Raw genomic sequence first — 17,274 nt, forward strand, 5'->3', positions numbered from 1 at the left:
GTAGGAGAGTGTAATTTCTTCAGTGTTGTCACATGAAAAGAAATAAAAGAAAATAATAAAATATTTACAAATATTTACAAAAATATGAGGGGTGTACTCACTTCTCTGAGATACTGTAAGTATTATTGTGATGTGGTCCATTAGCTAAAATAAATTTGACAATTACAAAATTGATCTGAATTAAATGCATTGTTCTCTATCCAGATATGACATTTATCCATGAGGGCAACAAGAATTACACTGATAACCTGGTTAACTTTGAGAAAATGGTAAGACCCCAGACCTTGTTGGGGATTTTTAGGATTTTCAAGTAATTTATACAGTAATTGTATTTATTATTTTTAAAGAAGTTATTCTTTAAACACTCTCTGCCTCAACAATGTCTGCTTCAAATCCACAGCGGATGATTGCCAAGACAATGAAGATAGTTCAGGATTGTAGAAGACAACCTTATGGTAATGTTAATCCTCTGAAGTATATTACAATACACAGTACAAAAATCATGTAGATGCTTACATATATAAAATATTCTTAACATTAAGAATTTTTTTATTTTATTTTTTTACATTTGTGTAGTGCCTTCATCCCCCCAGAAGGGCTTCACAGAAAGAATGTTCTTGGAGTCTCCTGCTATGCGATTATCTACATGTAAGCTAATCTACACTAAGGTCCTGTGGTGAAGTTACAATCAATGCTTAATATTTATTTTAATCTTTTTATCTTTTGTTTGTGTCCTCATTCAGATTCAGAGCAGTCACTGACTTTACCTGGTGTGTCCCGCATAAGTCATTACATCCAGAACCTTAACGTGATTGATAATCAGAAGAAACTGACCAAGCTTTCCAGAGACTTAGAGCATTAAACATTCACACTCATATGAGCTGTTCCTTTCAAGAGTCAAACCACGTATTGGAGGATGAAATTACTTTCAATTGTTGGCATAGAGGAAGTCATGAGTACCTGAATTGGGATTGGAGATTACATTATCATGAAGGCTTTCTCATATCAGTACATGAGTGCAGTATTGTCCTCTAATGCCTTACGAGTAGTAATCTTTTTGGACAACTTCTGTTTGGTTTATATATCTGTACTCAACCATTTGTACCATCTATATGTGAGAAGGATGACATACTATACTGAAACTTCACAAAGGTTAACCTTAGTAACAGGCTTAAATTGTACAGTCATTACTAGTCTATCTCAGGTATACTTAAAGTAAAAAAAAGAGTCACATTTATTTTTGCTAAATAAATTACTGAAATACTGTTTCAAGTGTCATCTGATGTTAATAACACAAATATACACACCAAGTCATAAAAATGGAAAGATTTATTTGGAAATGCAAATTGTACAAGACCATACAAATAATTAATTACTTTAACAGCCCTCCAATTATCCCCAATATGGGGTGATGTAATTTTATGTCAGATAAGAGTTTTAGTTTAAAAAAGTTTCCTTGCCAAATCATATTTACAACTCAAAAAAAAAATTGTGGGTAGGACAAAAAGTTAGGATAGGACAAAATATAATCAGTGCTTCCTGCTGCAGAAATATTTTTTTTAAAAATAATTTAAAAAATTAAAGGAAAAAGAAAAATATCTAAAGTTAGGAGGTAAAAATAAATGTCAAAAACTGAGCAAAACATTAAGAACAAGCAAATTATGTAATGTTTTAATCTCAATTTGTAGCAAGGCTTTATATTCTTAAACAATTTGTAATTAAAACATACAATTTTGCAGTCAAGATATAACACTGGAGTAACAGAAACCACAAAAAAGATCACAGTATTTGAACTCTGAGTTTTTAACTAGCTCTTGGATTTCACTAACTGTTAAAGAATGATTGTGTGGTGTTCATAGTAAATGGCTGATTTTCCTATCAAACTTGGCCTCAAATAAAGCCATTTTGAATTATAAACAAAATTATATGTAATTATAATACATGGGGCATTTTAAAAAAATTTTATTGTTAAAATAATTAGAAATTCTCCAACTCAACAGGTTGTTGTCTGTATGAAAATATTGTTGTACTCCAAAACGAAAAAAGAATGGAATAACAAAACTAAAAAAGAATGGGGAAAAAAACAAACAAACAAAAAAAAAAAAAAACAGTATTGCACTTAACATACAGTTCCTAAAAATCTCCATGCCCATTCTCTTTTCTTCTTGCAGTTAATAAGTGTCTAATGCAGTTGAATGCAGACTCTCTGTCCAAGAGTAGCCATCTCTGGCCACCATTAGCATTAATATGCTTTAAATATCAGGATGGCCAAAAATGAAATACAATGACAAACCCGGCAACTGTGAAAACACCTCGTTCTCTCACATCAGTAAAGCCAGACACACATGCATGCACACCTTCACATAACACCAGACAAACAAACTAAAAAGTTGTCTTACACATTCTGTCCCTGGCTAAAACTGCTGCCTTAGACTGGGATTATCTTTTGCTTTGTCATCATATCTTTTAACATCTGTAGTAAAGTACTCATTTGTCCGTTGACCATTTTGTATTTTGCGACTATCCCACTCTTACCATATACAGTGGGTTATCTGTACTTTGCACAGATAGGAAGGACTGTGGGTACACAGTGAGCCTCCACTGACTGTCTGCTGCATCCGCCACGTGTGCTACAGGGCACAAGTCTGTCCTATATATCGGCAAAGCACAGCTCTGCTTCAAGGCATATCATGAGGTTTCATAGGCTTGCTGTGCATCCAGTCATGTCCCAGATGACTTTAAAAGGCAACACTCTTGTTAATTAGGTCAGTAGGAGGGGACATTTGCACTTGGAATATAATCCTCAATGGATTTCCAAGCCGATTTGAGTGTGGCACACCTGATCTGCTGTTCAACTTTATCACCTGAGACAGACACCAACATGAGTTTGCAGAGTTACAGAGACGAACAAAAGAGAACCAAAAAACCTTGCATCTGAAACCCCTTAGTATTTTCATGCCTACCTTTTAAGATAGCAGAGACAATTATTTTTTAAAGTGAACATTAAAAAGACACAGCAGAAAGTAAAGATTTTAGTGTCAAAGACTGTGCTGGACTGTAATGCTGACATTTGAAAAAGATGTAAGCAAAATGTGAACAAATCATTTCTAGCACCAAAACATTAAAAGTTAAAAAAAAATTAAAATAAATAAAATCAAAACAGTGATCAATGCATATAAGATTTGTAATGCAGAATGAGTGAGATTTTTGGTCCATAGAACCAGGCTCTAAAAATTGCAACTGATTGTGAAGCTAATACTGGTGTATACAATCCAAACCCACAGCAAAATAAGGCAACATAAAGAACATTTATATTAAAAAAAAAAACAAACAAACAAAAAAAACATTCATTTGGCTTTGAGTTCTTGGGGAGTTTCTGTCCAGTGCAGTGCAATGGATATCCAGTGGTCTTTCATCCTTACTGAACAGTCCCAGGCCTGCTTTAAGCTTCAGATGCAGCCTGAGGTTTCAGCTGTGCTTTTTCCATGGCAGTGCCGTAGGGTGTTCTCTTAAAGAAACCCAGCTAAAGGAAAAATACAGTAGAGTTGCATGTTTTAATAATATGTATGAGAACTATGAATGTATGTGAACTACAAGGTAAATTCTTTTGTTAGTGCTACACTGAAAACATTTGGGTTTATGACCTAAAGATGAATATAAATAAAAATTCAGCTTTTACTTTGCTAATATTTACATCCATATGTGTGAAACAACAGAATATGATGCATTTTGTGGCAGATCTCCCATGTTTTGGTGAGCAAAATTATTGGTTATAAAGATTTTTATTTTTTAAAAGAAGAAAAGAAAAAAAAAACTTGGTTGCATATCCCTCGCTTCCAGTAACTGCATCAAGCTGGTGACCCTCAACTTTCTCTCAACATCATCACTATTGCAGAGATTAATCTTGGTTCCAAAACCTTTGCGTCTCATCTCTGCATCTGATCTTCCGATTCTTACTACTGAGGAGTGGATTGCTTCTTGTGATATAGCTTTTCTGTTTCTGTTCTTGAAGTCTTCCTCAAAGAGTGAAAAATGATACCCTTATCCCACCCTATGGAGGGTGCTAATAAGGTCACTCACTGTTGTTTTGGGGTTTTTCCTCACAGCTCTCTCACTAGTTATTTCTGCAGCTAATTTGCTTGGGCCAACCTGGTTTATGTCTGGTTGCCAGTAAACCAGTGGTTTGTTTAACTTCTATGATATTCCAAAAGGTTGTATTTGATAAGTCTGATTGTTGTGTCATGGCTTATATTCTGCCTATTTTCTCACATAGACATCTCTCTGGGTTCCATGTTGTTTTACCCTTTTAACAACAAAAACTGTCTTCACAGGCAAACCCTAGGGCTCAAGCAGCCAGGAAAATTAAATGTACAAAATATTGAACCTTATAGTTTTTTGCATTGTGCTGCTGCTACATGATTAGACAATTGCATGAAATGTGCAGGTGTACAGGTGTTCCGGTGTTCAGTGGACAGTGAATGTATATTTTATCCAACTTTCATCAATAATCAATCAATTATTAAAAAATTCTTTCAACATTAAGGTCATACTCACTTTATACAGAACATAGATGAGCAGAGCCAGCAACAAAAGACCAGCCAATATTGCCAAAATGATGATCCACAAAGGAACATCATAAGGACTGTCAGGTTTATTCCAAACCACAGGTGTTGTCATCTGAAAAAAACATATCTTTATGTAAAAATGAAGTAAAATACTCATAAACCTTAAAATAATTATTTAAATTTATTATTGAAATAAAAAAATATAGCAGATGCATAATGGTATAATAATTACATATAATTACCATTTTAGAACCACTTGGAATCTCTTTGGGCAATATAGCATATGGCATCTTTTCCACCTTGTAACTAGCTACACACTCCAGAATAAAATTCTTATATTTTTTCTGCAAGCAAAGACAAAACCCTATTAGAAATATGCATACATCATTCAGACTTCTTGAAATAAAATGTAATACTACAAAATAAACCTCATTATTTGTTTAATAGACAGCAGGTGGCAGTATTCATTCAATGTAGTTCCCAATGAATCCCTACATTCCAATCAGATGAGAACTTGGGGTTTGCAGATAATGAATTTTCAATGTGTGTGTTAACTTAAGCTATGTAGAGCATGTAAGGACTCTCTGTGTTCCTATTTAGAGGTAACAGCTGACTTCCTCAAGAGAACATCCACACACTAACAAGTTGATTTTACTGTTACTGGTTAGTGATGTGATTTCCCCGCCATATTTGCCAAATAAAAACATTCCAACAATGCAAAACTGCAGATCATGATTAACACCAACATTTAATTTATGGAATGATGAGGCTGATGTTATGAAAATAGTTATAGAAACAATTATAGGAATGATAGATAAATGGATTTAAAACATGTTCATAATGTGAACACACTTTTTTTGCATGTCCTTACTGAAACTTACCGTGTTGAAAGTCTCCCCCCAGATGCGTGAACGCACCTGAAGTATGGCACTGGTGCCTTTCTCCAATACACCCACATTACACTTCAGGGTCCAGCACTCAACATTGGAACATGACTGAAAAACAGTCAAGGCAGACAACACGGGGATAGAAAGTTGACCAAGTTGATCATAAATAAATATTTTCTGGGATAGTCTTTTTTTTTTTTTTACAGATTTATATTAAGAATTTTTTCAGCAAATAATCATGCAATGTGAATAAGAACATAAAATTGGTACGTGTTAAAACCAAGTTTTAATGAGAAGACCCCATAAAATGAATAAAAAAAAATTGGAAGGTTAGACAGACATGACAAATTTACATGCCAAGAGGTTTGACAAAAGCTAATGTTATTGTCACAAGGCAATAGAATGTTGACTTTAATTACAGACTGAAATCAATTTTTCTGGTTTTACAAGAATATTATGGGCATCTAACACAGTTGGCTTGAGAAAAGAAAGATATTAGTACAGTTGTATTTGAAAGAAGAGATTGCATAAGGGCAGGAGGAAATTGCTAGACTTATATTACACTATCTTTCTTTGTGCATCTCTAACTAGGCACAATGTTAAATGTAGCTACAAAAAAAGGAACAGTTTAAATTGCTCCATTGGGTGTTCAACCAGTTAGATAGAAACAGAATAACAAAAGTCAAATGGCAAGTGAGGTATGTAATATGTAAATATTTCCTACCAAATTGGCTACTTTAACCCAAACCGGCATAGAGACAGACACCATTTAAGCTGGCTGGTCAGCCAGAGACAATCTTTAACCACACCTAACATGACTCACTTCATTCTTCTGTGCATGACTTAATGGTCTTGTGGTTATTAGTTCTAAAATAGGCAAGCCCTCAAGAGGATGAAAGTGTATTTGGAAAGTTCACTCATAATTAGTTTTAATACTATCAAGTATCTATTGAAACTGTATTTTCTCCCTCTGCCTCATCTTGTTTAATGGGGAAGATTTCTGTACTCTCACCAGGTTTGTCATATCAGCCAGCTCTCCCTTGTGTGTTTCACGCTTCTCAATGTGGTGGTTCAATAAAGGAGGTTGCACTGTGGACTGCAGAAGCTGGAGAGAGAAAGAAACATTGAGCGGAAACTTGACGCCCATTTGCGTAATCCAGATGCTGAGCTCACTGTTTAATCTAACCCACCCACTGACTCACATGGACACCACTCAGAATTTCACATGTGGCATTACCAACATTATCCAAACCTCGGTCTACTGGGAAACATTATGCATTCCTCACAAATCACACTAGCCTACAAATACACTAGATCAGAAAGACAAATGTAAAGAAACTAATGTTACAGTTTTTAAGAAGGATTGTTTAAAGATTGCTAGGGTATAGATTACAGGTTTGCTGACCTGATGACTGTGGAGTCTACAAGTGCGTCCAATCAAAGAGAACAGAGCCAGAGATAAGCACCAAACTCAAAAAACTTGTGACTGAGACTAATCATCCTGCGGAAGAGGATGGGGTAGTACATGTGTGCCTTGTGGGGCAGTGTATCTGGACAAGAGAGCAGTGGTGTGCTCCTTTGCACCATATGCTGGTGTGTGTCTGTGTACAACAGAACTTTCTTGAACATGACAAGTGGTTTTATATATAATGACTTTCTAAACATGGTGTTTGTGCTTTAGTGGCACAGCATGGAGGTGTTCGCTGTCTGAGAGGGTTGGTTCTGTTGGTATCAAGTTTTAATTTAACTCATTTACTATCAAGCTATACATCTTTACAGAGAGACTGTATATTGTGACACATCTGCTCTCCCTTTCTATGTTTCTTTAATGAACATTTACATCCATGTAAGCAAAAATCTCAAACAGCACATTTAATGAATTTTCTCAAAATTCCTTACCTTTATGCTCATGGGGTTCACAATATTGTATGTTGTGCAGTTTACAGGCCCCTCAGTGATAATGTCCAGAGGGTACATAAATCTCTGGGAATGCAGCTTCATGGGACATTTCAGTTGAAGGAGTGTGTGACTAATACGGCTTGGACCATTATTTACCAACTGGAAAGGGAAGATTAAAGAGAGAAAGTAAAAAAGTGAAATAAAATTTGTTGATATTTTTGGAATATCCATACATATAAAATCAAAATATCAACTAATTTCACAACAGTAAAGCTGTATACATGCATACGGTAGCTAATGTAATTATCAATTTCTATAAATTCTGGCAAGTTAATCATGTGTATTAATATGGACTATGCACATTAATTTAGGAAAATATTCAAATACTTATGAGTGGTGTCTTTTAAGGAAACATAGTGTTTGTCTGTGCCTTTTATAGAGGAAACAATCTAGCCAGAGATTTGTCCACCCCTTACCATTCTTAGTTAATACCGATAAAGTAATACATTTAGTTGGATTTACATGCAACCACATTTTCAAAGTAACTGAGGTTATTGTGCACAAAAAACTTCAGTCGATGTTCAAGGTGACTTAAAAAATACATACAGTTGGGTGTTTATATGTCTGACTCTACATAAAACAAAATAATGATTAAATAACGCATGTAGTTAAGTATAGTCAATTCCTATCATTTTTAAAAAATTTTCTGCAGCTATGCACACAGTAATGTGATTAGTAAGCATAATGACTGGCGTCCAGGGTATTAGACACAGCAAGAGTCCTTACCTCATAGATATGCTCCACAGGAGGACCAATGTCTTGCTCAACTGCAACATTCTTGGTCACCTTCCAGTATGGAGGTGGGAAGAAGATCTTATCTGGTCGGGACACTCTTCATCAGCAAGAGAAAGAGCGAGTGAGCAGGTAAGCACGAAACAGAAACAACTTTACAATGAGAGTACCAGTCAGACCGGTCCACATTGTTCCTGAACTCACCCCTGTAAAATGACATCTGCCTTGACCACCACCTCTAGCTTATATGGGACAACCTCACTCTGAGAGTTATTCTCATTTTTACTATAGAAAGAGAGAGAATAAGCAGGGTTGCAAAAATGGATTTGAATAGCTCCACATAGGTTACTCAGCATAGGTGTACATGCTGTAGTATGAGCATTTAATTGTGTGTGCATTTGCCTGCTACCATACCTGCGAACCTGCAGGTCAAAGTGCACCACCTTCTGTGAATCCTGTACCCGAGGCACTGTGAAACGCAGACCTGCCCACAACTACATGGAAGATATTTAACAGTGACACATTTTCCATTACACTATAGGTATTAAAACATTAATGCAATAGCTCTTAAGTGTGTGTACAAAATATCTCCTTGATATATCCTATAAAATATATACAGTATGAGGAGGATGTGGTGGTTCAGGGATTAAGGCTTTAGACTACAGATCACAAAGTGCAAAACCCAGGTCCACTAAGCTGCCATTGCTGGGCCCCTGTGCATGGCCCTTAACCGCTTAATTGCTCAGTTGTATAAAATAAGATCAAATGTATGTTGCTCTGGATAAGGGTGTCTGTTAAGTGCCATAAATGTCAGTATAATATTATATTCAAATAAAGAATTCAGGGCACAATGATCAACCCAGTATATTATAACATATGAAAACTTACATTGGTGCCAGACTTCATGGGATTTCCTAGGTCACAGATGAGGTAGCGTGTCTGGTTCTCTGTCTCATAACTGCAAGTCAGCTGAGTCAGATTCTAGACAAGAACAAATAACAACTAAAGAGAAATGATGACTTATTATGAAACGCCCCTTCCCTGCAAATGTTAGACTTTTTTTCCAAATACCATGTAAAACCATGATTGCTTCAAACATTGCAGCAAGAGTTTGGGGAAAGTCCACATACTGGTGTGATGGACAGGTGTCCACAAACCTTTGGCTATAAAGTGCTATATACTCTTCTATATCTACAATTACTTCATGTGTCATATTTATTCAAGGTAGAAGCCACACACAGAGACACAGACAAACCGACAAAAAGACACACACGCACACAGGTCTCCATGATTTACCTCATTATTGCGGGCAATTCCACTGTAGTCCGCTTCTGAGGGAAGCACCACGCAGAGCTCAGCTTCATAAGCACCACCTCCCTCATTACGTGCATTAAAAGTCAGGGTTAGTGCATTATCATCCCCTATGTACACTTCTTTCCTGTCACTAAAGAAAAAAACACAAAGAAAATGTGATACACCTACTACAGTAATGACTATGGGGAAATCTAAAACAAAAACAAAGTTGAACTCTTGACTTGATTGGTATTCGGCTTTTAGCAAAAATGTACATTAAAAATTCATATTATCACAAATGTTTGGTTGAGCCAGACAGCATCTAATTATTCCAGAATGCTGAAGTCCTGAATTCTCGAATTCTTCTCAAACACAGCTTCAAGGAAGTCCTTCCACAGAGAAAAAATATGTTTCCTATGTAGCAATACAGCCATACAAGCATCAGAACACATGCTGTGGTTGTAAAACACCGCCTTCTCATCCCCCCCCCCCCCCCAAATACCCTCCTCTATTGTGTCACTGCACCTTCCCCTACTTTTTCTCCACAGCACCAAGCACAACAGCAAAATTCCATACAAAGGCCACACAGATGCTTTCAATTATTACTTGGCCTTGTAAAGCTGTGTTGAAGCAAAATTTGAATACATGTGATGGACTATAAGCTGCAAGAGCCCCAATAGCCTGGTTTAAAATATCACCTATGAGACAATACATTGCACATTTTTAGATTTAACATTCCTATAATATATTTACATACATCATAGCATCCTATTCAGCTAATGTGGCCTTTGTAAGATAATGACAGGAAAAAACTTACGCACATGGAAACAATTTCATATGAAATGAGCAGTTAAACTTGATGAATATCCTAAACCTGGTGCTAAGAGCAGAACTGTGGTAAACTACCACAGTTCTGCTCTTAGCACCAGGTTTAGGATAGGCTTTAGGATAGGGAAAGGGCTTGGTAAAGATTATAGACATGACTAAAAGTTGACTTTGTCTCAAGAGGAAACCCCCTACACCCATTGTCTCCTCCTACAAAAATTAAATAATTAAAAAAAACTTGGAGAATCTCCAGCTCAATTTTCCCTGCTTTAGACAAATCACACTAAACGACATTCATGCTCAAACAATAACCAAGTAAATTAAAGGCCTTGTTTACATAAAAGTAAATATCATTGTTTTTGTAGAATTAAGCCACATATTTACAAAATCAAAACAGAAGTACAGAAGCAGAGGAAGACAAAGCCAGCTGTGAATTTTCCAGGCCCAACCTTCATCTTATTTTCCACAAACCACCGGCAGCCAATACCAGAATGTGAAGCACAGCACTCCTTCCTGTTTTCACAATGAACAGTGTGTGTGTGTGTGTGTGTGTGTGTGTGTGTGTGTGTGTGTGTGTGTACCATTACTAATGTCACATTGGTACAGGAACATTTTTACTTTTAATGATTAATCAATTCTATGCAATTCATCAAACAAATTTACAAAAAAAAATTTTTGATTTTCTCATTTGCATGTTTATTAGGGTATTGTTTTCCATGTGTTTTCCAGGCACTGCAGATTGTTTACCAACTACATAAACACAAGGCCTGAATCACGTTAAGTGGTCAACAGTGCATGTAGAATATGCTTCCTTTGGTAAATGACTTACCCCTTTACAGAAAGTTTCAGGTCAGGGACACAGATGTTGTCCTCTCCACAGTCCAGTAAAATCTGGGCCTGGAAAATCAAGAACATAACAAAAGATTAAATATATATCTGTCCTGAGCTAAATGCTAAAAACAAAGCAAAATGTGTGATTATTCAAATCAAAGTCATACAGATCAGCTAAGATGACATTCATACTGTACCCTTAATACCTAACCAAATCAAATCATGCTGAGAGAGATTAAATAATAATAAGAATAAATATATGCAACAAGTATGTAAGCATCTGGTTTGTGTCCACAAATAATAATAGGAATCTGAAGGGTTGAACTGGAGAGAAGACATGCGTTGGTGCATATAAGGGACAGATGTATGCCTGCTTAGATCATCAAGAGAATCACTATCAGACAAGCATTACAATACATGACAGCCATATGCACCCACAAAATGCACACACCACAGAGGACACAAAAACTAACTTTGCCTTATTTATAGGCAGAAAAGGGGGTGGGGGAGGATAAATAAACTTTTGTATTGACTCTACATGTGTAAAAAGAGAGAATCCTACGGTAGATAATTAGTTCAGCATGATGCTGCAAGTCTTGCGTGTATGGGGTTGATGATATGGATAAGAAATAGAAGTGGGAGATTAGAAGAGTGCAGCACCCTCCCTGTAATCAGACCTCAGTGCACTCTAATTAAAGCCACGGAGAGAGGTTGCCTCCTGCATGGCTCACTAAAGCTGTGTGCTGGCCTGAGCTCAACTGCCCAAGTAAAGGGAAAAACTAAAATGATTTAAATGTTTTGTTCCAGCCACTATAAAGGCTGAAAAGTTATATATTTATAATGTTTAATTTTAGTACATCAACAAGTAGATCAGTTTGGTATATCAACAAGATCATCAAATGGGAACAATTAACCAATTAAGCAAAACAATCAATGTTGGGCTTAAGGAGCATTTTTTACTCCAAACAGCAGTAAATAACAGGAAGAAATATCATGCATAATTTCTATAAAGTAAAAAAAAATAGGAAAAATAACAATTTTGGTTTACAAGTAAGGCGGCGAAAAAAATAGATGTGCCCATTAAGCAGGAGTAAATGCAAAGGTCACATTTTACACTGAGAATGAAAACAACTCTATAATATTTTCAGCATATTCACACAAATGGATAACTAAGAATATGGGATAGATAGGCTTACTAGAAAAAAAAAATTAGATTTTTAAGGTCATCGTGTCTGTAGTACTTTATGGGCTCTGGAGATTGCCTGTGTAAAGAGCAAAGTTTCATGAATTCATTACTCCACTATGGTCCATGTGAAGCAAATTATCAAGAAAAGAAAATTTACTGAGAAACCAGCAACCATCTTATATAGAACCTAGTATATAGAATATATATCAATAAATTTTGCGTGCACACAGATATATGTAAAGTCACTCTTGTCCTATCAACAATGCTTTAATTCTCTTTCAATTTCACTTTGTTTGACTTTACATAGGGAACACAACAACTTGAACAAGAAGATGTATTACTGTTTTTCCTTCTAAATCAATACTTGGCATGAGAACAACTGTAGATAATGCCTTTAAATTAGGTTTATTCCCAAGTATGGATTGAACACAACACTCAAAAGCATGAAGGTAAATTTGCTATTGAAACTTTAGGTATGTATCTTTGACTGTGTCCATGTGGTGTACATGATATATGACAGCTAAGCTTACATTTACAGAGAGTTTTGCCTATATAGGAAAATTGGGACAAATACAGAATCCACCCAGATGTAAAATGGGCTGTAAAAGACACACCCAAAATCCTATGACTAATAGACCAGTCCACATTAGTCCCGCAAACTACTTCTGTTGGAAATCTCTCCCTGGGTGTATATGCATTGCATTTTCTTTCCAGATCTTTTGGAGCACTTCCCAGATTTATGTTTTGAAAATCTGGATGGGAGGAAAACCTGAGTAAAAGAATGGAGGAAGGAGAACTGGGCATACCCAAAAGCCTGATCTGCAGCTCTTTGAATGCAGACCATATATTTAAATGTTTATACCTTCTGCTCAATTAGCTCAGTGGTCTGGTAGTTGAGAATTGGCCAGAGGCCATGTCTGTCTGCAGGAGCCTGTGCATCCAAACTGAAATTGAGGGCAATAAAGATGGAGGAGAGCTTATCCCGAAAATCCTTTTCATCCTAAGCCAGAACAGAGGACAATAATCAGATACGAGAATCTAAAAAATAAGAACCACCTGAAACAAATTGCAGTGCATTTCTAAAAATTAAAATGAAAACAATTTTAATTCAAATTTAAACAAATAAAAAAAAGCCAGGTCATATATGATGATCCAGTAGTTTCACTTAACAATATTTTGTATATAAAGTGAAGTTAATAAAATTGTTAATATATAAAATAATATAAGTTATGGTTATGTTTTAACTCACCCTCAGGTAGATTTTGGTCTCATGGCAGACCTTGGCTTCATTTGGCACTTCAAGCGTCCTCTGCAGGCTGGCCTGCTGAGTGTCCAAAAACAGAGCCCTACGAACAGCTCCCTTCTGCTTCAGCTTATCCAGCTGCACTTCTACATTAAACACTAACACACACACACACACACAGAATAAGTTTGACTAGATCATAGTGCATGCAGGTATGTAGAAATACTAATGAAAGTGGACAAAATAAAGACAAGTACAAAGCAGTCCCCTCACTTCAGTAAAACATAAAAACAAAAGGCTAGACTCAAATAAGCTTTTAATAGCAATGCCAGGATGCAAGAACATCTCACAGACTAGGCTTTTTAATCAGTCTGCAAATATGATTTGATATTATTAGTCTCCCTAATTCTGTATTAATGCAAAGTGCCATGCAATTACCTAGCTAAGTGTTATTATATTACCTTAGATACCACTTTACAGCATCACATAAGTTTTTGGGCAAACCACTAACTTGACTGGGCAGCACACTGGATGTTTCACTTGCCTAGTGGACAGCTAATAAATGCGTTATTAGTCTAGCTCTGAAAAATAATGTATAAGCAAAGATAAAGTCATGGAAATATGGAAAGAATTAGATAACCAATATTAAAAGCTGGTAAGCAGGACATGTCCCCACATGTTAGGTTAGGATGCACATGGCAATTAGTTGAAAGTCAAATCTAATGTAGAACTATAAGGAAAATTCCTTCAAGATTCTAATTATAAATATTTCATATATAGCTACTATTTGAAAGAACTGTTATATATGTATAATAGAAGGCAGTTGAGGTCTGTTGGCTCACCTAGTTTTTCTGGAAGGTGCTTTCCATTGGCTGTAAGGCAAAAGCTCAAGTTGACGCTGCAAGAGGTCAAATAAATTGAGACATGAGAGCTATGTATGTGCATGGCAATACATCCTCACATACACATGCTCGGTCACATTTGTACATATACTTTCTCATTGTACAAAGACTGTTTAAGATTTTGATGTTTCATAATTGGAACAAAAAGAGCACTTCTTCGTTATTATGATTATGACACTATAAAAAAACATATACCTTCACAAAAACTATGAAAATGAAAACTAAATTAAAATAAACAAATCAGATAAAAAAATACAAAAAGGAAATTATAAAATATGTTTCAAGAGCTGAATAAAGTTGGATTTAAACATTAAGAAATGGCCAGCACAGTTAAACAAAAACTGTACACAAAACTGTACCAGCACAGTCCAGACCTCCCATGACCTGAGCTACGATAAATAGGAATGCATTCCCATGTGTATCCCTAAGCATGTGTTTGCTTTGCATCACATGTGTATGCATGCATGCTTTACACGCATGTGCAGCTTGGCATGCCCTGATGTTTTCCAGCTGTGTTCCACTACTAAACAATATCTCATTCAAAGTCACCCTTGGCTCTCCTCACTCTCTCTTCAGTTCCCCACTCCTCCCCCACTACAGCCTCACCATTACCAGGCAACAAACTGTAATCAAGACATGTGTATACACACTTTTTCCTGTATGAATCAAACAAGGGGAAGGTCATATGAGCACAGGCACAACTTTGTAGCCCTGAGCAGTTTCCTCTCCCTCAGTAGATGACGGAAAATCAGGATGCACATTTCTAAATACTGACACCAGAAATGGAAATGGGGGTTTCTTGCATCTCACCACATTCCTATTCATCATCTACACTGAGAGACAGTGCTTCAAGTTAAATTCATGCAGAATGCTAATGGTCTCAGCTTAAAAACCATGACTCTACAACCGGGCTATGCAATTGGTGACCCGTGGGACGAATCTGGAGGTAATGTATTCTGGCCCTTCAAGTACCCTAGTGTGAAAAAGACAACTATAGAATAAATTTAGTTCATTAAAACAACGGCCACTGAGAAACAACCCCACTAAACTCTAAATGAATGCAAAATGGCTCTCCAATTTCCCCATTTGAATGTAGAAAAAAGTGCTTCATTACAATGCACTGATGTCATGCAGTTTCAAAATACAACACAAGCTTGTTTAAATGTGTGTTTGGGCGGGCGGGCAGGCGGGTGTGGGGATGGGAGGTACTGGGGAGGGGGTCGGCAACCCGCGGCTCCGGAGCCGCAAGTGGCTTTTTCATCCCTCTGCTGCGGCTCCCTGTAGATTTGGAAAATAAATATTTAATTTAAATTTATTTTATTTTAGTTAGTTAGTTTTTTTTAAATGTAATTCTAAATTCTAAGATCGTGATGCTCTTGTAACATTAAAATAAACCGTGTTGATTTTTTTTGTCGCTCAAAATATGCGTCATAACTGCCGACTCGCGAAATCCGACACAGAAGCAGACGCAGTTTTGGTTTGCTGCAGCTGGAAAGTTACAATTTTGATGTCATGCAGGCTGTCAAGTGTCACGCATTGAGAGTGACTCACGCATTTGGGACTTTTGTCACGCTCTCCCGCCACACATCGTATTTCTCCCGCAGAAAAACTTTTGGACTATTGATCATATATTTAATAAGCCGCAGAGCCCAAAATGTATCAGTCCGCACCGCTGTCTCTATAGAACAGAGCAGGAATCAAGCGCGTCGAGCCTGACGCTTATCAGCCAATCAGAAAAAGGCTACACAATAGCCAATCAGAAAAAGACAACAACCAATGAAAAAAATTGGGGTTGCGGGGGGGTTGGAGAGGTCACGCTTGCCTGTCTTCCAAACTTGAGATCCCTGGTCATGAATACGAAGAGGACTCAATAAGACATTGAACATTTAAAGTAACCTTCAACCCAGCGTCTTTTTTCTTAAGGTTAGTTCAAACTGTTGAAAATATTTTTGTTTGCTTGCAGAAATAAAGTTGCGTTTACTCGTTAGCAGTTCATTGATTTCATAAATGAACACACTGCAGTTTTTTCTATCCTTTCCATAAAGGTAAAAAAAAACGATATATGCAGCGTTCTCTTCATTTTAGATGTTAAAAGGGTTTTGTGGCTCCTTGTGGTTTTTTTCCTGTGTGAAACGGGTCCGAATGGCTCTGAGTGTTTAAGGTTGTACTGGGGGATGGGTGCTAACTTGTTATGGTGCAAGCCATATCTGTCCAGCCCCTCATTTGTGATGTTTTTCATGAACTGGTCCAAATAAGCTAATTGAATAGCCCTGCTATGTGGCTCTCATGTGTCCAACCACACTTTCAAGGGCAAACTGTTTCTTTAAATGGTGCCTAAATTCACCATTGTCATGGTTCTCTACAGTAACATGAATGCTCTTTAGACTTGTTCAATACTCATGCTAATGTTTCAGGTTTAGTTAGAAGTTCAAATCAGAATATACACTTTTAGAGTTTTTACAGAATGAACCTTACTTCATTATTATAGAATCAATTAATTATTACTCATACTCTATGGTAAATGTTAAAAATGGTAGACCTCTTAAAAATCTCTGTATGCTTGCACAATTAATAACTCTGACTTTGGGAGGTTTCATAGCTATAATAGAGATCAGATTTGTCCTGACCATGAAGCTGTGAGAAGCGATGCTTAAACTTAAACCAAGTAGCACTGTGAATTCCATTACAACTTGTGCAGACCTCAACAATATCATCAGCTCTTCACAGATCATATCCTTTATGGGATAGTAGCCAGATGGAAGTCACTACCGAGAATAATGTTATGCCTAAAGTTTACCAAAAAAAGGGGGGGTGGGGGGAGATCCCAAATCCAGGTTTCTGCCATCCAGGA

General features: G+C 36.6%; 2 protein-coding genes across 9 annotated transcripts in view; one reads left to right on the top strand and one right to left on the bottom strand.

Annotated features, from left to right (window-relative positions):
• rapgef3 (Rap guanine nucleotide exchange factor (GEF) 3) overlaps positions 1 to 1,266 on the top strand; it is a 44,119-nt gene extending 42,853 nt beyond the window's left edge. For all 8 annotated transcript variants that reach the window (XM_047806871.1, XM_047806873.1, XM_047806870.1 and 5 more), the window contains 4 exons: positions 205 to 269; positions 401 to 455; positions 577 to 648; positions 744 to 1,266. In XM_047806871.1, coding sequence (XP_047662827.1) covers positions 205 to 269; positions 401 to 455; positions 577 to 648; positions 744 to 862 — 311 coding nt within the window. In that variant the 3' untranslated portion in view covers positions 863 to 1,266. The remainder of the gene's footprint in view (positions 1 to 204; positions 270 to 400; positions 456 to 576; positions 649 to 743) is intronic.
• Positions 1,267 to 1,311: 45 nt separating this feature from the next.
• Positions 1,312 to 17,274, bottom strand: part of itga5 (integrin, alpha 5 (fibronectin receptor, alpha polypeptide)) — a 40,513-nt gene continuing 24,550 nt past the window's right edge. The window contains exons 16-30 of the mRNA XM_027144689.2: positions 14,364 to 14,419; positions 13,528 to 13,679; positions 13,141 to 13,278; positions 11,091 to 11,158; positions 9,440 to 9,587; positions 9,032 to 9,124; positions 8,558 to 8,637; positions 8,348 to 8,428; positions 8,138 to 8,243; positions 7,352 to 7,510; positions 6,465 to 6,557; positions 5,447 to 5,560; positions 4,808 to 4,909; positions 4,555 to 4,677; positions 1,312 to 3,523 (exon numbers count right to left, since the gene is read on the bottom strand). Coding sequence (XP_027000490.2) covers positions 3,443 to 3,523; positions 4,555 to 4,677; positions 4,808 to 4,909; positions 5,447 to 5,560; positions 6,465 to 6,557; positions 7,352 to 7,510; positions 8,138 to 8,243; positions 8,348 to 8,428; positions 8,558 to 8,637; positions 9,032 to 9,124; positions 9,440 to 9,587; positions 11,091 to 11,158; positions 13,141 to 13,278; positions 13,528 to 13,679; positions 14,364 to 14,419 — 1,594 coding nt within the window. The 3' untranslated portion in view covers positions 1,312 to 3,442. The remainder of the gene's footprint in view (positions 3,524 to 4,554; positions 4,678 to 4,807; positions 4,910 to 5,446; positions 5,561 to 6,464; positions 6,558 to 7,351; positions 7,511 to 8,137; positions 8,244 to 8,347; positions 8,429 to 8,557; positions 8,638 to 9,031; positions 9,125 to 9,439; positions 9,588 to 11,090; positions 11,159 to 13,140; positions 13,279 to 13,527; positions 13,680 to 14,363; positions 14,420 to 17,274) is intronic.

Source organism: Tachysurus fulvidraco, chromosome 23, assembly GCF_022655615.1.
Source record: "Tachysurus fulvidraco isolate hzauxx_2018 chromosome 23, HZAU_PFXX_2.0, whole genome shotgun sequence".
Classification (NCBI taxonomy): domain Eukaryota; kingdom Metazoa; phylum Chordata; class Actinopteri; order Siluriformes; family Bagridae; genus Tachysurus; species Tachysurus fulvidraco.